The sequence below is a fragment of the Oryzias latipes genome, chromosome 16, assembly GCF_002234675.1.
Source record: "Oryzias latipes chromosome 16, ASM223467v1".
In the NCBI taxonomy this organism is placed as follows: domain Eukaryota; kingdom Metazoa; phylum Chordata; class Actinopteri; order Beloniformes; family Adrianichthyidae; genus Oryzias; species Oryzias latipes.
The window spans coordinates 9764026-9785581 of record NC_019874.2 but is presented as its reverse complement, the minus strand read 5'-3'; the positions used below and the strand labels follow the sequence as shown (position 1 = coordinate 9785581).

The following is a 21556-nucleotide window of genomic DNA, read 5'->3' as shown; positions in this document are numbered from 1 at the left end:
AAGGTGTTTGACCTTTCGATCTTTTTGGCAATACAATTCTTTAAAGGTTGGCAGGTTGCACGGAATCCACACCAACATGAATGTCTGTCATTTTGCTGCTGCTCCTTGTCTTCCACTTTGAGACAGCAAAAATTGCTTGGACTTTCTCTCCCTCTCACACACACACACACACAGCTCCGCATCTTCACTCTCACAGTAAATTCACCCTTCTAAGGCTCCACAACAGCAGCATTCAACAGCAGCCATTTGGAGAGAGGATTTCAGTGAACAGCCCCTGTGAGGTGAGTCATTCTTTTTTTTTTCTTCACAATAATGTTAAATATCTCATGATCATCTAGAATGATTTTGAGTTTATTTTCATTTCTCATTTTTAAGCTTTTTCACACTTGAATTGTCATTTTTTTCCCCTATTGCTGTCTTTTCATCACAAACTTTTTATGTCACTATCAGAGAGAATTTTCTTCTTCTTGGTAATAACAGGATTTTGTTAAATTAAATCTGAATATTCTGCTATGTCACATCGTAAATCCTGTCAGCTCCAAGCAGCATGATCTAATTTCACAAATGGCAGCTGTGACACTGTGGGAAAACGAGCTGGAAACCTACTCCAAAAGACAAAACACACAACATAAAGGTTGAAGCAGTCGTGGCTTTTGTCCTTTACAGGCTGCCAACAAAGGCAGAGGAAGGATTTTCCTCCTGAAGCTGCGGTGGTGCTGTGCTTCAGCTCTTCTTACTGTTGCTGTTTGCAGCTAAATGTGTGGGAATGAATCGCTGGTGCTGGCACAGCTTTGATCAGACACAGCCTCCCTCTGAGCTGCTCTTGTCGAAGCACAAATGCTGCAGAGCAGAGACCTGCTAAGTCTTCACGTAGATCCGGCTGTTTTTCCCCCTCACTGTTTAGCTACAACGACCGCGGTGAGGATATGCCGAAGGCAGTGTGCGTTTTATCATGGGTGACTGCTTTTTTGTGGAAGTCTTGATTTGAGTTTCTTCAGTAAAACCTGAGCTAATGAGCATTTTATCATCAGCAGTCTTGACTAAAAGCAGAAACTGTGAAATCTCAATCTTCACAATGCGAAAGTCTGTCTTTCAAAATGCAGGACAGTATTTTTTTCTTTCAGGTTCAGGTTCAGGTTCTTTGGAGAAAACTGTACACATAACATGTGTGATGCTACAACATATCTGACAGGGTTTAGCACATGTCAGAAAATGATTAAATGTATTTTGAAAAGAGATTAAATAATGATTTTGCCTCCCAAAATAACACAGAGAAGAATTAGTCAATGAGTTACAAAGACCTATTTCAAACGGCTGATCCAAATCTGGTCTTTGATACAGTCAAATGACGTCTTTCACAAAAATGGTTGTCAGTTACGTCATTCCTTTTACATAAAGAGCAGCCCACATCTGCATGTTTGTCACTGACAACAAACTCATTCAAAATATCCCAAAGAACCCAATAACATTAGAATATTCTATTAGCCTGATAATGTTAATGCTAATTATACTGTATTATACTGCCCTGGTGACATCATTCCTCTGTGCATTTCAAGTGATGGTTGAAAATCCAGAGATGAACAGAATTATCCTTCAGGGGAATTCATTTGGATATGGCCCAGTACTATCCAAATGAATTCAGGAACAATCAACAGAAAACCAAAACATGTTTCCATTTTCTATTAAAATACTATGCATATAAGAGCACAAACAGTTATGGTAAGAGCCTTATTGAGTTTGCATTTGTAAGTAATATTGTGGCTCTTTGGAGGACTAAAACATTATGTGAAAACTAGAAAATATGGATTCTAAAAATGTTCCAACACAGCTACACCGTGAAAACAAATAAAAACCTTTTCATCTTATAGCTGCTTACAATAAATAGGAATCGTGAGTTATTTAAATCCTAAAATCCTCTGGTGGCAGCAAATTGTGGCAGCAAGCCACTGGAACTTCTGATAAATGCAGCATTACCCAACTGCTTTGATGAAAGACACAGGCAGAAAGCTTCAGAAAAGCTCTGCCTTTATCCATGTTACTGTGATTGGAATTAGTCACATCATTAAAGGAGCCGCAGACTGAAATCAGTTTGCTGCAAGCTTGTGGGGCTTCATGGAAATCACAGAGTGAAAGCAACAGCTCTGCAGTTGTTTGTAGATTCTTTATTAAGATTTATCACATGATTATAATATTCTGATAGAAGTATGGATGCAGGATCTCAATGTCTCCAGAGTTCACAAGACTTAAAGATACATAGTGAGAAATTATTGTGAAAACATTGTTTCTGAAATTTTGAACATGCGGATACTAACATTAAACTTCTACAATACTACTATATTATAGTAATCACACCAAATGTGGTGACTGGTGAAACAATTCCCAAATAGCATTTAAACAATGTTTTAACAATGTCACCAAAGTTTTTGTCACACCTTAAGATGGGAAGGTGTCAAATGTTCACTTAAGGATTGAGGTAAGAAAGGTGGCGCCTGCATGTGATTTGTTCGCTTTATTCTTTCATTTATTTGTGTTTCTCCTTGTGTCCAGACTGGATCAAAAATGTTATATTACTACAATTCTTTCTTCATAAAATTAACAATCCCTCACTCTTCTTTTCTGTTTTAGCCTGCATTGAGAATGGCCTGCAGATAGAGTTGTAAGCATCTAAAGACGCACCGCCCCAATGGAAGTGACAGATAAAACCAATTCTTTGCACAAGGCGCAGCTGGCCAACTCCACATGGAACTTCTACCAACAGAACTACACCATAGCTCCTCCCTCCCTAAAAGACAAGACAAGCCCTTCTGCTGCTGCAGCATGCGAGCAGGTCCACATCGCTGTGGAGGTCTGTACCGAGGCGTGTAAGCTTGTTCCTGGCATTTCAGGTATCTTTGGAAAAACGTCAACCAGTGATGGGACTTTGAGTCAGGTCTCATTACAGTGATGCAACGCGTACCATCAAGCATGACACTTGTGTACATCTTTATTAGTTTCGCTGTCTTTGTAGCAAATGTAGCTAAGCAGAGATGGATTTGTTCTTTCAGAAAGTTTGCATGAAACACTCTCGGGACTTGACTTGAACCATGAACATCTTTGATTTGTATTTTGCTGGATTCACACCGGACGCAATTTGCGCATCAAAATCGCGTCTGCCGCCTCTCATTTGATGTAAATGTCAAATGTACTGATCAAGCCTTGACGCCCCAGCCCCGCAGCAACCGCCAACGTTTTTCTGGACTTCACTTGTTGCCACCTCGAGGAAAACATGGAGGATGTTGAGCAAGTAGCTTGGGGTCATATGTTTTGGAGAGCTCTACTGAGGCACCGTCAAGCACGCCGCTGAGTCTGGGTTCACCAGATCCTTCAAAGTGCTAACACACCAGCTGGGTCGACTTGCATTTAAGTGGCCACTTTGAAAGAAAAGTCTATGCAAACGCATGCAGACCAGAATTTCTGGCTGTTGCGTCTGAAACGCACGTGATCGCGAGCTCTACGTACCAATTCAACCGGTTGAACTTTTTTACGCAGCAACGCAGAGATTTGAACAATCAGGGACTCGCATTTCTTAGTGACATGTTAGTAAAGTCCAGACGTGTCATCTGTTGTAAACATGATCACAAAGGAGATAATAATCGCGGTTTGTGCCCAGCTGGATTAATATGACACAAAGATGGATATTTAAAGGAACAGAGCTGGGAAAACAAAAAGCCTGGAGGAAAGTTTGCAGGACTTGCACTGCTTTGACTTTGCGCACTGAGAGTCAACCTATTGTATGTGTCGGACGAACGCTAGTAAACAGTAAAAACACAAAAGAAAAAGAATCCCCCCCTCCCTCAGGCTACCTGCGTGTCTGGCGGTGGTCCGGTGTGAACACCACCGGCTGAATGTGAGTTCATGAATCATGCAGCACGTTCTTGAATGCACCACACACGGCCAGTCTGTATGCGCCTTCAGAGACTCTTCCGGTGCACTTCCGGTTGACAGGCCGCTGCCGTCTGGATGGACCCTGGGTGGCGGCGGCCTTTCAAGGATGTATCCCGCCTGCTCCCAACAGTAATCGGGACAGTCTCCAGCAACCCCGCGGCCCCAGCGGGTTAAGAAAATGGATGGAAGTTCAGGACGAAAATCCTCGCATCGAGCACCCTTATTGAATTAATTTTATTCTCATTTGATCTAGCTGTGAAAATGTCATGTGCGGAGTCCCTAATTGGTTGACACTCGTGTGCTGCGCCTGAGACCATCGACCGAGACTCTACATTAACTTAACTTTAAAACTCGATGCCCCTGAAGTGCAAATTGCGTCCAATGTGGACATACCTTTTGCTTATTCATCCATTGTTGTTTGATTGGTGCCTGCTTTTCTCCTCTGCAGGTTTTTCTCATTCTTGGCATCGTTTCTCTGCTGGAGAACATCCTGGTGATCACAGCCATAGTCAAGAACAAGAACCTGCACTCCCCCATGTACTTTTTTGTCTGCAGGTGAGCAAGTCATGTTGTGAGGGAAACATGAAACAGTTTTACACTTTTGTATTTCAACAATTCATTATATTGTTGAACCTGGTTTTAAATGTGCTTTGTAAGTTTGGTTAACGTCTTATTCTCAGTGTTTAAAACTCCAGTTTCATTCATTAATGTATAGATTAAATTTCCCCCCAAGCATTATCCAGTGATTCCATAAACCTCTGTTATTGCTGTTTCAAAACAGTACTTTTGCCCTGCAGCCTAAAGGCTATTTTAATTATACTTTATCAGATCACTCACTGTAGTTATTGCCACTGTGAACCAGTGTTACCAGGTAGAATCAGTTTTTCAGCCCAGATAACATCTAAAAGCCAACAGACTCCCAAAAAAAACAAAAAAAACATCCAAGACGTTAATCAGAAATTATCTAGCCTGAAAGCGTGGACAGTGTTATGAATATTTGCATGCATAAAAACCCAATACATTTGCCAACTACAAATTGTGTTTCATATCTTAAATCAGCATTCTTTTTACAAACAGAGCAGGTTCATTTTGGGCCAGGAAGAATGTCTCCCAAAAACACAAACGTGAATGATACAGACAGACTATCAAATAGACACAGCAAAATACAAGCTCTCTCTGACACACATCGTCGTGTGTGCACACCCACAAAATTCACACACTGGTTTTACCTTTAGTTGTAAACAAAGCACTTATGCCTCTTTTTCTGGACAAAAATCTCAGCGACTTTAGCAAAAACGTATTCCTTATGTCCATTTTTTAACATTTGCCTACTCTGAGCAAGTGAGGCAGGTCTTGGTGCTGCCTCACCTCGCAGCCTGTGCTTTAGTTGAACAGGACATTAGCAGAAAACAGTGATTTGGAGTATAAAAATGATCAGAATCACACACGTTGTTACCCTTTTGGCATATCCCTTGTGGAACCAGCTTCTACTGATCCACACAGTTGGTTTGGCAGAGATTTCTACGCCAGATGCCCTTCCTGACACAACCCTGTATTTTATCTGGACTAGGGACTGGCTCATGGGGACCCAGACTTGGGCCCCCTTGTGGCTACATAGTGAGGTAGTAGCGCGAAGGGTCTCAATTTTATTTTCCATTTTATGTTTTTACTTAGATGTTATTTATTTAATTTTCACATCTTTCTGTAAGGCTTTAGGCAGACGTTTTAATATATATATTATACTCTAGGCTGGAACTTTGGAGTTTGAGGAGGCCTCAGGACCTTTCTGACCGTGAACAGCAGTGGTGACACTAGTAGAAAGAGACCAATTAGTCCGGCTCAAAACTGCCACAAGACACAGTACAGGGTCTCTCACTTGGATGTTGGTGGCTGCTCCTGCTTTGAAGTTTTGCGTAGAAGGGTTGACATGTGAGGTCGTCCTTAACGAGAAGTGACATCCAGCTCCAACCTAGCGATGGGTCCGGCAACACCAATGCGCAGGCTAACGTGTTGAGCTCAGAAAGTGAAACCCTGTGTCGGTGCGTGTCTCACTTCAGGAAAATTCACGATACAGCCACTGTGTTGGTGTGTCACAGAGGGGCCAAACAGGGAAGTGCATCTGCCAGCAGTGTTGCCAGATTCTGCGGTTTTCCACCCAGGTGGGTGGATTTGATTTTGACATTGCAGAGAAAATCTGCTTTGGGCAGGTTTCGCATCAATTTGGTGGGGTTAATTTAGTTTTATTTTGAGTCTAAGCTATCTTTAAATTTGAAAAATATTTTCTTTTGAAAAATTACTGGATCTTCTCGGTTACATTTCTGTCACTTGGGTGCTGAATTCTCGCACTGGCACTGGCGTGGGGGAAACCCCCCGTTTCCCCCACCCATCTGTGTTTAACGTTTTCTTTTACTGAATCTTTCCTAAAGGTGTTAAATGTCGTGTTTTAATTAGGTTTGTGGAATTATTTGATAGTTTTAATAGTGTTTCTGGCTTTTTGTCCCCCCCATATATGCATAATATTAATCAATTTCAAACTGACTCTTATTTGAAGTTAATCATTAATTATTCTGGAGGTTAAATGAGGCATTTGTTTAGCAGAACTGTCAACCTTAAAAGCACCTCCTTAATGCTGGGGCATTATAGAACGAGACATGGGAACGAAGAAGCAACAAATACAATGAGAAATATTGTGTTTACACTAGTTTATTTCATCAGTACATCAGTAGAGTTTCTTCACTTGGTTACCTGCAATGATGTTTTCGGTCCAGCAGGAGTCAGTATTGAGTGACACAGTATCAAAACAGTTTGGGCAATGTGCCGAAACGCTTCACGAAGCTTCATCTACTCATCACTACTCCAATCCAGAAAGCTGTGTCCGAGTCCAGAGAAGGAGGGCCAATAAAAAAGACTAAACAGGGTACAGGTATTTCATGTTTGTCTGTTGTTCATTTACTGTTTGGATCTGACTTAAGCCACATTGAAAAGGCACAAGGTCAGGCAGGCAGTAGCTCTGTCTTAGTGTAGTGGGGGCTCTTGAACTCATGTTTGTTCATCTGACAGCAAAAATAGCAGATGTAATATTATTTGAATATGTCTAAATATTGGACTTTCAACGAAAACCTAAAGTAAAAATTAAGGATGACTGTGCTGGACCAACACATCTCAACTGTTTCATCTCAAAGTTTCAGAAAATGACGAAGTGGAGAAATGGATTCATGAATCAGGTTTGAGGGACACTTATGAACTCAAGGTTCAATGAAGAATCAGTTGGAACAGTAATTGTGTGTCTGCATGCGTACTGGTCTTGTAGCAATTATTTATCTTTAGGCTATTTTTCCTTTTTTGAGGAGGAAATTCTATTAACATCTCTAGTTCCACACCGAATAAAGATGACGATCCCTTGAGAAATTAATAAAAACAAGTATTTGGATATATTTTGTTGCTTTTTACATACTGTAGTTTATTTGCTGTTTGTTTGTTACTTTTGTCACTTATCTGATGTTTTTTCTACCCTCGTTGCACAATGTTTCCTTAAAGCAACAAATATATATCTGGTCCAAACCTATCCGTTCTATCACACAATCAAATCCTGGAATGACCACATTCAGACTAGGGTGTAACCATGTCTCCCACACATGCGATATTTTCAGAAAAATTCTTATCTGCACACACTTTATAAATTACAACTTTAACCACATCCCTTCTCTCAGTCACTGATATCGACACCTTTTTTCCACATATTCCTGTGATTTTCTTGGCCTTAGAAAGTTTTTCAGTATTTGAACAAAATAAAACACTGGGTAAATTTTCAAAATAATTGAACCACAACCAGTTTTTAACTTCCTCACTACAGGTCTGACACTACCGTAAATTAATTTGTTAATATTGTCTGAGTAGATTTGCCTTTTTAAAATTCTTTTTGATTTAGTTTCACAATCTTTTGTATTGAAATCTTGCCAATAAAAACAAAAATCTGCGAGGACAAGATGAAAAAGAGAGTTTATCTGGCTGTGACTCCCCATTTTGAGCAAGAGTCACATTAGGTGTAACTCAGGAGCTGGAGGTGAAGGAGCCAAAATGCAGGAACCTGGGCTTGGAGGTAGAAACGTAAACATAAAAGAAAAACTTTAAACAGGACAAAAACTGTGGAGAAACAGTGGATGACCTGACAATGTAGAACTGAAAACCACACACTTCGAGTCACTGAGGACAATGAACAGAAATGAAGACAGCTGTGGATGATTTGCATGAACATAGAGGGACTAACCGGGGACAGAACACCACTGAAAAACTGAACTAAACTGCAGAATCCTAGAACATTATGATAACGTTACATATAAAAGATTTCACCATTCTGGGGATGAAAATTGTAGGAAATCTGTGTTTAAAATATTACCATTTGTATAAAACTTGATTCATGTTGATTATGCCTGAAGCACATGTACCAACATAAATAGCTTCCAGTGTTTTATCGCTTTAATGTCTTCCAAGTCTATGATAAAATGAACAAACTTATGTTGACATTTGTTTATATAAAAAAAGACAATTGTTTCACTTTCACCTACACAGGACACATTGCTGTGTAGTTATTTATTAGTGCTTTATTTTTATACTTTACTTTTCATATTGTTTAACTCTTGTGCTATCTTAGATGACCCCACCCTTACATGTTACATGTTCTTCCTACCATGACAAAGGTGGATAAAGGTGGAAAGATTTCCTGTAATCCATGGACACCAGTGAAGATCACAAATCATTGAAGAAAAAAGGTTCAGAGCACTGTCTAGTGGGTCTAGATGACCCAACTCCCAATGTTAAAGTGCCTAGGATAGCACAAGGGTTACAGGAAAAAAAAGTGCTTTTGCAGCCCTTTTCCGACTTCTGAAATCATTTGCACGCCCCTGAGCATCAGGTTAGGAGAAACGGATAACAGAGAGCACACTGCTTTAGAAAATTGAGCACAACAGTCGCTTTCACATCAAAGAAGGGTTTGTTTGCTTTCTTGAACATCTTTTGCATTAAAAAAACATTCATGAAGCTTTCTGGCTGTTGCAGCCTGGCGGTGGCAGACATGCTGGTTAGCGTGTCCAATGCCTGGGAGACCATCATCATTTACCTGCTTAACAACAGACAGCTGGTGGTGGAGGAGCACTTTATCAGGCAGCTGGACAACATCTTCGACTCCATGATCTGTATCTCTGTTGTTGCATCCATGTGCAGCCTGCTGGCCATTGCTGTGGACAGGTAAAGAACGGGAACATTTAATGATTTGATTACATCTAAATGGCATCTAATATCGAGTCATTACTTATCAGTTGTAAAACAGAATCTCATTCAAACGGAAATGCAATCACCAGGGAGACAACTGGCCTTAGAGCTTTGTTAGAAATACAACCTTGATTAAACGTTGTGGTTTTGAAAAATATTAAGGGCTTCAGGGGTCTCTAATATAGCTAATGTGTATGTGCAGGGGTGATGGGCAAGCTTCTGAAATGGTGGAGAAAACGAGACAAACAAAGGAACAGCAGTAGGTCTGATAGACAGCAGCAGAACTAAAACTAAATGTGGATCCAACGGAATACTCTTTCATCATATTGAGACAGAAATAAAGTTGCACACCGTTAAAATCCCTTTTTATGGAAGTTTATCTCCCATAGTTTAAACTATAAAAATTCAATGGTTAACGGTTTTTGCCTCACAGCAAGAATGCCCCTGGCTCAAGTCCTGCCTGGGGGACCTGAAACAGAACATCAATGGGGGACCTTTCTGTGTACATGGATGGGTTTTCTCCGGAGACTGCGACTTCCTCCCACTGTCCAAAAAACGCTTCATTGGTTAGCTGGTTACTCTAAATTGTCCCTAAGAGTGGATGTGAGTATGTATGGGTGTCTGATTTGTGGCCCTGGGACAGACTGGCGACCTGTCCAGGATGTCCCATGCCTTCGCCCCAAAGAGTCCGGGGATAGCCCCGGGATAGGCTCCAGCAGCCCTGTGACCCCGAAAGGGAACAAACGGATTAAAAGATGAATGAATGAACGAATAATACTTCAATTTGCAATTTAATCATGCAAATTTTAATGGCATTTTGCAATTTATCATTATAAATTACATTCAATCTCAAATTTTTTAAATTAAAGCAAAATCAATCACATTGTTGTGTTATTTCTTTAATTTACTGATTAACCCGCTTTTTCTTTCCTAAAAATTTAGATTGGAATATGTCAGTTTCTCATCAAGTGTTTACCCACTTGCCTGGATTTTGCAAGTTCTACTCCCACTTTCTTTTGATAGACCATTTTAAAATATTAAAAAATACTCATCTAACAAATGTGATAATCGGACACTGGGGAGTAGAGTAGAGAATGTACCACCCTATTAGATCGTATATTACCTACTAAGTTCATGTCTGCAACAGATTTTTGTTCAGCCCTCAGAAGTTATTATTGGATCATTTCTTTATGGGTATTATGTCCCTTAAAAGCTCCTGTAGGTATATGTTGTCACTTGTATGAATATGCATGGATTGGTCCATCTAGTTCTGCTGCATCAACAAGGGAGTATCACAATCGCAGTGAAGTCCTTAAACTGCCTCTTCACCGACCATCCAATGCGCAGTACAGATACAGTGAGGACTTTTTAAGACCAAATGTTTGGTGCATGGGCTGATCCAGTGGGACATAACTGTAATTAGCAAGCCCAGCACACCAGGAGCAGCAGCTCTTGACAGCTTGCCTCCCAATTACCAGATGCAGCAAAGTGACTGGCCCACCCTGCCACACAGAGAAAAGAGTTTTCATGCAATGGGGGCTAAGAAAGGAGGCCACCAGTGCTTTTGAATAATCTGCACATAAGAAGCAACTCAGTGTTCGTTAGCCAGCCTAAAAAAAGACAGCATCTGCCTTTAATCAAAACAGTCACTTTCAACACTGCAGAATGAAGCCGAGTTGGAAATACAACTCAGTTAAGAAGAAAGTTAATGCTGGAACGGAATTTGACCTTTTCAACACATAGATCATTGGCAAAACCTCACAAACCGTCATGTAGAGAACAAATACCACACCTCCCATTTAAAAAAGTAAAATGTCAGATGAAGCAGCTGATAAAGCAGAAGATGGACCTTTCTGCTGGACCATGAACTGGTCATTGTTTTTTTTCACTGAGATGCAGTTCGCCCTTTACTGAAGTTTCTTTTCATTTTTACCAACAGGTACGTTACAATCTTCTATGCACTGAGGTACCACAACATCATGACGATGAGGAGAGCGGGCTGCATCATTGGTGGAATCTGGATCTTCTGCACAGGATGTGGAATAGTCTTCATCCTCTACTCTGAAACCACCCCTGTCATCATCTGCCTGGTCTCCATGTTCTTTGCCATGCTTCTCATCATGGCCTCCCTTTACAGCCACATGTTTATGTTGGCCCGTTCGCATGTCAAGAGGATTGCTGCTCTTCCTGGTTACAACTCCATCCACCAGAGGGCCAGCATGAAAGGGGCCATTACACTCACTATCCTCCTGGGAATCTTCATTGTCTGCTGGGCACCCTTCTTCCTCCATCTGATCTTGATGATCTCCTGTCCACGCAACTTGTACTGTATGTGCTTCATGTCCCACTTCAATATGTACCTCATCCTCATTATGTGTAACGCAGTGATTGACCCGCTGATCTACGCCTTCAGGAGTCAGGAGATGAGGAAGACTTTTAAGGAGATCATCTTTTGTTTTAGTTTGACAAACATCTGTACCAACCTCTGTGCTCTGACCGGTAAGTACTAAGAACAGAGAAAACCATGAGCAGGAAGCATGCCATGAACTTGACAGGATCTACAGCCAAATGACTGACGTGTGCAGCAAACTGAGGAACCTTGATATGTATTGAAAACAGCATCTTCAAATAGTCTCTATGTTGTATCAAACAGCGCATCCACAGATGCAAATACTCTGCCAGCTCCATCTGAAAATATGAGCTAGTTATTATGCTTGTTAGCATGAAACCGATGCCAATGTCTTTACATCTATTTCTCATTTTTGTGGCATGCTCTGATCAAAAAGATTACAGGGAACAACACACTGGGACCTGAAAACTCTGTTAAAAAAATTCAGTCACTTTGTGTCTAATTTCGATGGTCTTTATTTAACAGACTATATTCGTATGAAAAATTGAAAAGTTACTATTGAATGTCAAAGACAGGGAAACTTGACACGAGGAATTAATCCAGATGCGGCTCTAGAAATACCTCCAGATTCCAGCTCTTCATGTAGATGAGTGACAGGTAGCTCTTCTTTTGCATGCAGCTGCAACCCTGACATTTGCCAGGGAACCTCGATATGATAGGCAGCTGAAGGAATGGGAACACCTCCAAACTCAGAATAATGGAGCTAAGCTTAAATCTTAAAGGAGAGTAAGTATAACTAATACAGAAGACTAAAGTGGTCTAATCTGGACTTTACTGTATTTTAAAGCTACAAATCGTGATCCAAGTTTCTGGATTATTGTGATTCTGTCTGCTAACAAGAGAAGAATTTGGTTCCTCTCACATCCCCATGCAGACATGCTACATTCACTGTCCGCTAGAAGAACACTGTGGCAGAATCGGGTGTAAACAGCTGACTTCCAACCTGCTGCTTTTTTGAATGTGAAGTGAACTCTTTTCTGTCTCTGTGCATTTACATCCCATCTGTTTTCTGATTTATAGAGACGCCATCAGGTTACTCTTGAATGTAAAAAAAAAATGTAGATATTGTGTGGGTGGTAGACCGAATGTAATGCAGCATTGCTTTGTGCCACACACTAAAACAGCTCTTTTGTGTCTCATGTCAGTATTTTTTGCACACAAAATAGCTTTGTTCATTCATTATTACTTCATGTGTTACATTTTTTTTATGCTGGGAAAAGGTATGAATTTGAAAGAAAACAGGGTGAGACAGTGAGAGGGAAGAACTAGTTTCCTTTTGTACTGTACTGTCCTTACTGTTGATTTCTGTGCAATTTATAATAAAAACATTCCTTAAAGACCAGGGAAATCAATAGAAACTCAGAAATACAACATCTCTGCAGTTGGGGTTTGTGAAATGTTTACTGAGTGTAAGCAGGGGCGTCTCTAGTGAGGGGGGGGGGGGGGGGGGGCGTGCCACCCCAGTTGCTCCCACAAGCTGAGACTGAAACTTGGTTTCGCATTACATGTTAAACGATATCTTAATAGTAAAACTAATATGTCCGAGGATCCTTGAACGCACCACTCATGTACTACGTGCCTCTACAAGCTGCCCCCCCCCCTCCCCCCACCAGGTATACCAGCCTGTACATTTGTAGTAGTTTTTTCAAACCTATGGACTTTATGCATATCTGTAACTCAGTTGTCATTGAGATTTTTTTTTCCCTGAATACTGTTACAAAGGGAATGAGGGAAGCACCCAGGCGCAGAGCGGATTAGGAGGCATGAGGGTCCAAGCAAAGGGATCTTGAATAACTAAACTAAAATAAAACTGAACAAAACTCCACTACAGCATGCAGGCAAACTCGAAACTCTAATGACAAAGACATAGGAACTCGAGAACAAACTAACATGAGACCATGGATCAGCACAGGAGGAAGGGAAGACAGGACTTAAATACATGCAGGAGTCACAGGTGGAAACAATGAGGGCAGATGGGGACCAGAAGTAAAACTCGAAAACACGACACAACACAGGAAACCCTACAAAATAAAACAGGAAACTGAACTCACAACATGACAGAAACAATAGACAATTAGAACACAAAAGAAAGTAACTAAAACCGTGACAAATACCTTTGTGGCAATGCAACAATCAGTCCTTAAATAATGAAGCCCAAATAATGAATCTCCTTAAACTACAGTGTATTTGTGGGCATAGATGACTACTGTCTCCTATCATTTTATATATTAGGTATTTACATATTTCATCACACCTGAGTTAATAGGTTACTACAGCTTGGGGAGAATAATTTTAAATGTAATCAGAAACTGATCCGTTAAAGCAGGAAACATCTCAAACCTGAAAGATAGGAGCCTCTGGGGACTAGAATATGCATTTCTTTACATTGCTAAGGTTTTATTGTAAACCAAAGTTTTTATTTTGTGACAGAAAATGTTGCTTTCAGGATCAATATGTCAAGGTTGAGTCGGGACACAAATGCAGGACAGCGAAAAGAGCTTCAAAAGCAAACAAGGTTTAATCACAATAGTACTTGAAATGACTGAAGCGAACTTACAAAACGACCCAGTGACAAGAAACAAACAGACCAGGGTTTAAATACACAAATGGGAATGACAAACAGGTGAGCAGACAGGTGCCGGTGATGACTGGTGAAGTTACCTAGTGAAACAGTGAGCCCTGAAAGGAAGTAACAAAATAAAAGCCCAAAACCGGAAGTGAGAAAACACCCACCAAACCCGCCCTGGCTCCGGCTCCTGACACAATAAGTAGGAACAGGGAGAAAAATTGCTTTACGGTGTCATTAATAACATATAGAAGAACTAGATTTCTAGTGCTACCTAGTGGAAATTTATAGTGGTCACTCTCGCTGTGCATTATGCATTCTGTCCTGACTTTTACAGCTATTCCATATGATGGCCCTGAGGTTCAGGCCACAGTCACGATTTGCCTTTTGATGTAGAATCCAGATAGGGAGCAGTATTTCTTTTAAGCTTATATGTTTTCTTTAGTTTGCTGTCTTTTACTAACTGTATTGGTTTGAATGTGCGTAGGTTTTTCTTTTCTAGTTTGCTTTATTTCTTAAAATTATTAGTTTTAATTATAAACTACTAAAAATATTAAGGGACGTTTAATTTTTTGCTGACAAATATTCTTTCTCAACAAATTATCAAACCATCATACTTTTACAACACAAGCACGCAGTTTCTATTTAAATAATGTGGAAAATCCAAGGATGAACAAATCTTTCGCAATGTCCTCGTCTTATTGAGATCAGTGTTTGTGTATTTGTTCAGAAAGAAAGAAACCCTGGGCATTTCTACAGGCACATGTGGTGCAGGAGAACATGTTGTTTTCATGTCAATCGTTTTCTTAGAGTGACCTGGGTTCGAATCTCACAACAGGTATAAATTCCATGTCTTACTACATGTTTTTCTTTGCTCAGTAACAAACAACTCATTAAACATTCAGCAACAAAAAATAACAGGACAAATGTTTAGATTTAGATCGTCATTGTTAAGTGTTAAATCAAGCAAACATCATGGGAATTAGGAGGACGTGGCAACAAACCTAACGGAAAATTGTTTTACTACGGAGGTCATGAATGAGCTCAACAAGCTGCATCACTACTGGCCAAAGGGTGGCACTGCAAGTGGGACTTCATGACCTTTGGCAAGCAAATTTAGCATTATTAAAAACTTTTTTAGCAATCAGACACAATTATGTAAAGTAAATGCAATTATAATGTAGTTTATATCCATCTCTTACTTATTGTACTTCTCAGACATACACTGAAAAACAAGAAAACACTTCAGCCACAACGTGTTAGTCCCAAAGGTCCAACGACAAACAGCACACACAGGTGACCCCAAATGCCAGTGGGGTGGACTTCAATGTTTTTCTCATGAGCACAACTTCCAGCTTGAACATAGGAGCATCTTCCTGAAGGTGTATCTGAGCTCAGCACTGCGAAAGGCATAGATGGCGGGGTCGATGAGGGCATGGCTCATAATCAGCACCACGTGCAGCTGGAACAGTGATCTGTAACACTCGCAATAAGGGTTCAAGGGGCACACCATGATGATGATCAGGTGGGTGAAAAATGGTGCCCAACACACCACAAAAGCTCCAAAAAGGATGGTGAGCGTCAGAGCCCCTCTCATGTTGCTGGCCCACCGCCGTTGACGCTGGCACTTGCCCCCACTACCGGGGGGGAGGGCTGCAATGCTCTTGGCATGGATGCGTGCCAACAGAAACATGTAGACATATAGGAAGCAAATAATAGCCAGAGAAACGATGAAAAAGACAACAAAGCAGATCATGATGAACTTGAAGTCAAAGAACCTCACCATCAGCACAGCTGACACACCACATGTAGTCCAGATGACCACCAAAATACCTCCAGTTCGCTGCATTGTCATGATGTTGTGGTATCGCAGAGCATTGAAGATGGTGATGTAGCTGAAAGGCAGAAAGAAAATGATTTCAAGGGCTATTACTGCCCTCAACAGTTTTTGGAGATCACAACTCCAGATTGTCACAAAAAAATCTTCAGAAGTGCGCTAGCCTGAAAATTTAAACCTTTCAGTCATGAAACATGATTAAATCTGATCTTCTTATTCTTTGTCTCTTGGCTGTTCTGATTAGGGTTCCCACAGTAAATCGTGCATGTCCCTCTAATCCTTTCTCTGCATCCTCCTCATTCACACCAACCCCCTCATGTCCTCCTCTACATCCATGAACCTCCTCTTTGGTCTTCCTCTCTTTCCTGGTAGCTCCAACCTCAGCATCCTTTCACCAACATCATCACGTGTTCAAACATCTCCATCTGCTTCTCTGCATTGATCTCCAGAACATTTAGTATGATCTGATTTCTGATGGATTCATTCCTGATCCATCCCGGTCTCTCCCAAAGAGAACCTCAACATCTTCATCTCTGCTGCCTCCAGCTCTGCATCAGAGCAACATGGCTGCTCTCACCATAGTCTTCTACACCTTTACCTTTCATTATTCTAACACTGTTTAGTCACACATCACACCTGAAACATTCCTCCACCCGTTCCAACTAGCTTCAGACACCTTTTCACCTGTTTACTACACTTTCTGGACTGTTCAGTATCATAGTCTACAGAAATTCCAGTCTAACCTCGTCTGTCAGTCTGTCCATCACCACAGCAAACAAGACAGGGTTCAACGTTGACCTCAGTGTAGTCCCACCTCCACCTTCAACTCCTCTCTCACACCTACAACCCATCTCACCACTGTCTTCCAGCCCTCATACGTGTCCTGCACAACTCCAACGTATTTCTATACATGGACTTCCTCATCCAAACCACAGCTCCCTGTCACACTCTGTCATAGACCTTCTCTTGATCTACAAAGGCACAGTACAGATCCCTCTGACCTTGTTCTTCTCCAGAGGCATTCTCAAAGCAAATATTGCATCTGTGGTTCTTTTACAGTTCATGAAAACATTGTGGCTCACAAATGTTCACTTCTGACCTCAGTCTACCTTCCTCTACAATGTGTCTTCGCTATATCATGGTTCATCTTTCAGTTTGCTGTTTTGTAAATTTCTTCCGGTGCAACTTTGCATGCTTTTTTCAAAGGGTGCACTGTGTTCTGCATCTTTATTGACCTTTGATTGTTGTTGGCTGTCTTCATCATCTTCAATGACTTCCTGACTTCAGTTTAAAGGATGAATCCTTGGTAAAATGTACTACTGCCTGCCTCAACCTTGTGCCCTCTAACATTTTAAGAATGTCTTCAAAGTTCTCCTTCCAAAGCTGTCAACATATTTTCATCAGAGGCCTTGGTCACGCTAACCTGCGGCTTATCCTTCCCTCTGTTTCTCTGCATCACCTGTTCAGATCCATCTCAGATCCATCACTTGCTCTTCTCCTTCCCTCCAACATGTCATACAAGCCCTCATACACCCTCTGTTTGGCCTTTGCCACCTCCACTTTCAGCTTGTGCTATATCTACTCCTCCTTCTGTCCTCTCAGTGCGTCATGTTTTCACAGCGAACCTTTTCCTTTTAACGCACTCCTGAGCTTCTTCATTCCACCACCAAGTCCCCTTGATCTTCTTTCCTCATTCTATATGATACATCAAGTCCCTTCCTCCCAGTCTCTCTGATCACTTTGGCAGTAGTTCTGCAGTCATCTGGAAAAAACCTGATTTAAGATGTCTGAAGCAGACTAAAGTTCCATAATGAAATGTGAGCGTTAATGATAAAGGTCTGGACATTTGCATTGCTTAATCAGTGGTTTGCAAAAGAGCATCCTAAATGTTCTGAAGTATTTCCTGTTTACGTACCGATCCACAGCAATGGCTAGGAAACTGAAAATGGAGCCAACAAATGACATGCAGAGCAGGGAGTCCATCATGTCATCCAGCTTTGTCTCTGAGGGACCTCTCTTCTCCAGCTGTCCCACATCAGCAAAAACTATCATCAGGTTCTCCCAGGTTTTTGTCAGACTTGCAATGGTGTTAAAGGCGGCCAGGCTGCAGATGAAGCAGTACATGGGCGAGTGCAGGTTTCTGTTCAGTATGACGGCCAGTACAACCAGCAAGTTCTCAGCCAGGCTCACGATTCCAACCGTGAAGAAGATGAGGAAGGGGACCTTCACCTCTGGGCAGTCCGTCCGGTTTACTGAATTAGTATTCATGACTTCAAAGTTAGAGCTAAAGGAGCTTGATCAAATTGTGAAAAAAGACAATGTTTTTGAAAAATTAGAACACTTTTAATCAAAATAAACATCTATTTATAATATTGAAAATAAAATCTGACAACATATCACCAAGTAAGAATCATAGTCAGTATCACAGCATATTTGAAGATACAATGTGTTTTAAAATAATTGATAACTCACAGGTTTTAGTTCTAACACAATTAGGAACTCAAAACACAGGTATTCTCTTCCCGCTAACTGTACATAGTGCTGCACTCACTGACTTGACTCTTTCTCTGTCCGGAGGCTCATGTTCCTGTGTTTTTCCTGTGTTTTTGTGTTTAACCAAAAAAAGAAAACAGAAAATAGTAAACGTGTTAACCATTTATACATGGTAATGTTTTGGAAAAAAGACCAGTAATACCAAAACACTCAGCTGTTAACCAACAGATAATGACAAAAGCAGATACCACTTTCAGGAAATTGACACAAAAGTTGCTAAGTAAGGAAGCGAGAGCATCCGTGTCGGATCTTCTTTTCAGCTTTTCAGGTCTTGTATTGTATTTATGTTGTTGTTTTTCTAAATGAGCTTAGAAAAGGTGTTATTTGTATGTCTACACTGCCAAGGGGAGTACCAAGGTAACACAAAATAGGTTTATAAAGCAGCAATTCCATTTTGGTTGACATCTACAGTAAACTGTTGTTTTTCTTCTCATCTCCAAAAAATAAAGGTGTTTTCCATAATATCGAGAGAATAAGTTTTGCTTTCCTATGAAAATGAGATATCAAGTTATTATCTGGAAAAAAACAAAAAATTTTGTCTAGATAATGACTCAGTAACTAGAAATCCTAATAAAATAAAACCAGACATGGCAGTTTGCCTCTTGCATAGCTAAGAACTTAGAGCTGGATTGGAACATTTGTTTTTTGGCATCAAACATCCCATTTTCTACCAGAAACTTGGTGGTCTTGGCACAACTTCATATTACCTTTAGTCATGCAAAGAAAGTGAATCTAATTTCTTGGTTGTGATCATCCGGTGTCATGGTAGCCTTTAACAGCACCATATTTATTTTATTTTTCTATTCTTTAGGGAGCTTGACATGAACCGGTTAAACTGTAAAAAAAAAAAAAAAAATTGAAGATCACTAATTACTAGTGTCATCATTAATCTGCCAGTAGCCTTTTTCCATGATAAAATGGAATTTGAGATTAGAGTGATTCAGAGCTCTAGCAGCACAAACTATTTGTAACAAGATAGTGACACATTAGGTAAAAAAAAGGCATTCTGTGAGGAAAAGAAACAGACATATGTCTTTTAACATTGTTTAAACAAATCTGTATTACATCACCCTTAAAGACAGGTGCATCATGCAAATATTTGCAGGCCCAACATTCAAGGATTTAAAGAAGTATTATTGACCAAATAAGTAACTAACAAGGTTATAAACATTAGTAATTAAGTATTTGTGTGTGTGAGCTTGTGTATTTGTTTAGATGTTTGCATGTGTGTGGGTGTGTGTTTTATGCTTATATGTCTCTCTGGGTCTGCATGTTTATGTATGATTGTGTGCATCGGTGAGTGTGTATGCATATGTGGGTTGTTCTGATGATTACAGCAGCAGCTGTTTTATTGGTCTGTTTTTTTTCCTAATCACAGTTTTTGTCCTGTGAGGTAGAATGCAGCCGACAGAACATGTCAAAGTAAACTCTTTATACATCTCATCGCTGCCCCCAAAAAACATCTCTTTCTTCCTTTGCTGCAGAAATACATAAAAAAAGAGGTATATTGCTGTAATAGCAGACAAAATAAATCCACAACGTTTCACTTACTTGGTATCATTTGCCATGAAAACACAATCCAAAGGATTTTCTTTTGTAATTTTGTCCGAAGCTCACATGGAAGTTGAGTTTTCTACTGTTTCTACTGTTGCAAAAAAAAACCCCACTAAATTGTATTAATAGTTCTGCTGTCACTATTGAAACAGAAGCTAAGTCTGTTTACTGTGCTGCTGTTTTCTTGAGATTGTTGCACCAAGTCCACAGTTTTTTCAAATAATCTTCTCAGAGGACTACTATCTCTGAAGAAGCCAGTCGATGCTCCTATCTGCTTGGTACGAGTTTTTACTGCAGGTTGCATTTCTGATAAAAATGTTTTTCTCAATGGAAGTGTAGTCTTAATGTGTTCTGGCCCTGCTGAGCTTTCTCTTTTACATGTGCCTAAACTTCATTTTCTGTAAGCCTTTAAGACTTCATACTGATGACAATCATCTAAAGAATCACAGTTCTTCACTTGGAAAATGCACGATGAAGCAAAATGTTAGTTTTCAGTCTACCTGCTGAATCCTTTGTCAGACGATGGTTCCTCCTCTTTTGACAGCTGCTAAATTATTCTTTCAAATTATTTTTAAAAATTACTTCTTTCTTCTGGAGAGCAGCTCTTGAAAGGTCTCAAATAGACCTGTGTCCCAGAGCTTTGGCTAATCAGGTTTAATCAAGCAGGAGGACAGAGTCTTATTTAGCCTTGGATGGCTGTCTCATCAAGGCTGCTTTCGTGTTATTTTACTCATTACCTTGTTTCGGTTGTCTCCAGTAATCCATCAGCTCAAGGAAAGTCATTTACTCTTTATGTTTTTTCTTCTCTTTCTTGCTGTTTCCAGGGCCCAAACTCATTTCTTTTTGTTTACTTTTAATCATATCATTTAAAAAATGAAGTTATAAAATAAGTATTTTCTTCGAAAATGTTAAATGTGTGTGTTTGTGTAAAGGTGCAGCACAAACAACATTTCCCAAGAGATTTCTCACACAAACACTTTAGCAGTAGTTCAAAAATGAAGAAAAAACAATTGAAAAACTTTTATTAGGCTTTAAAAAAAACAGTGCCACAGTTTCTGACAATGACTACACAAAACACAACACATTTATTGTTGGATGGATGGATGGATGGATGGATGGATGGATGGATGGATGGATGGATGGATGGATGGATGGATGGATGGATGGATGGATGGATGGATGGATGGATGGATGGATGGATGGATGGATGGATGGATGGATTTCAGGCAAATAATTGTAGTCAATACAATAAAAAGATTACACGGATTTATCAAACTCATAACAGAAATTATAAAATGCATGGATTAAAAAACACTGAAAAAAGACACACTTAAATCTCATTTGCTTAATTAAACATAGTGATCATCATCTAAAGTCAAGTGGAGCTTGAATTATTGATTGAAAAGGAGTGGGAAGAAGCGAGTTTATATAATCCCACCCCAAC

The 21556-nt window shown here is 40.2% G+C and overlaps 2 protein-coding genes across 3 annotated transcripts; one reads left to right on the top strand and one right to left on the bottom strand.

Moving 5' to 3' along the window:
• Window positions 1-167: 167 nt before the first annotated feature.
• On the top strand, window positions 168-12960 carry LOC101174292 (melanocortin receptor 5). Its single transcript, XM_004077659.4, has 5 exons — window positions 168-281; window positions 2626-2845; window positions 4373-4479; window positions 8980-9168; window positions 11132-12960. Exons 2-5 carry the CDS (start codon window positions 2684-2686, stop codon window positions 11700-11702), a joined length of 1029 nt encoding a protein of 342 aa, XP_004077707.1. The 5' UTR covers window positions 168-281; window positions 2626-2683; the 3' UTR covers window positions 11703-12960.
• A 1137-nt stretch (window positions 12961-14097) lies between these two features.
• Window positions 14098-20895, bottom strand: LOC101173003 (adrenocorticotropic hormone receptor). Of its 2 annotated transcripts, none has more exons than XM_004077732.3 (3): window positions 20613-20895; window positions 17921-18298; window positions 14098-16063 (listed from the first exon to the last, which is right to left on the bottom strand). In XM_004077732.3, the coding sequence occupies exons 2-3, from the start codon at window positions 18271-18273 to the stop codon at window positions 15505-15507; spliced, it is 912 nt and encodes a 303-aa protein (XP_004077780.1). In that variant the 5' UTR covers window positions 18274-18298; window positions 20613-20895; the 3' UTR covers window positions 14098-15504. The 2 variants fall into 2 exon arrangements, with proteins under 2 accessions (XP_004077780.1, XP_023820136.1); XM_023964368.1 differs by lacking the exon at window positions 20613-20895 and having other exon boundaries at window positions 14098-15831; window positions 15952-16063; window positions 17921-18578.
• Window positions 20896-21556: the final 661 nt, after the last annotated feature.

What these genes read in the sequence shown, in the direction of transcription:
- LOC101174292 (XM_004077659.4), top strand. Translation starts at nt 2,684, where the DNA reads ATGGAAGTGACAGATAAAACCAATTCTTTGCACAAGGCGCAGCTGGCC. An exon ending in ATGTACTTTTTTGTCTGCAG is followed by an intron (nt 4,480 to 8,979) that starts GTGAGCAAGTCA and finishes TGGCTGTTGCAG; the next exon opens with CCTGGCGGTGGCAGACATGC. An exon ending in CTGGCCATTGCTGTGGACAG is followed by an intron (nt 9,169 to 11,131) that starts GTAAAGAACGGG and finishes TTTTACCAACAG; the next exon opens with GTACGTTACAATCTTCTATG.
- LOC101173003 (XM_004077732.3), bottom strand. Translation starts at nt 18,273, where the DNA reads ATGAATACTAATTCAGTAAACCGGACGGACTGCCCAGAGGTGAAGGTC. An exon ending in CTAGCCATTGCTGTGGATCG is followed by an intron (nt 16,064 to 17,920) that starts GTACGTAAACAG and finishes TCTGCCTTTCAG; the next exon opens with CTACATCACCATCTTCAATG.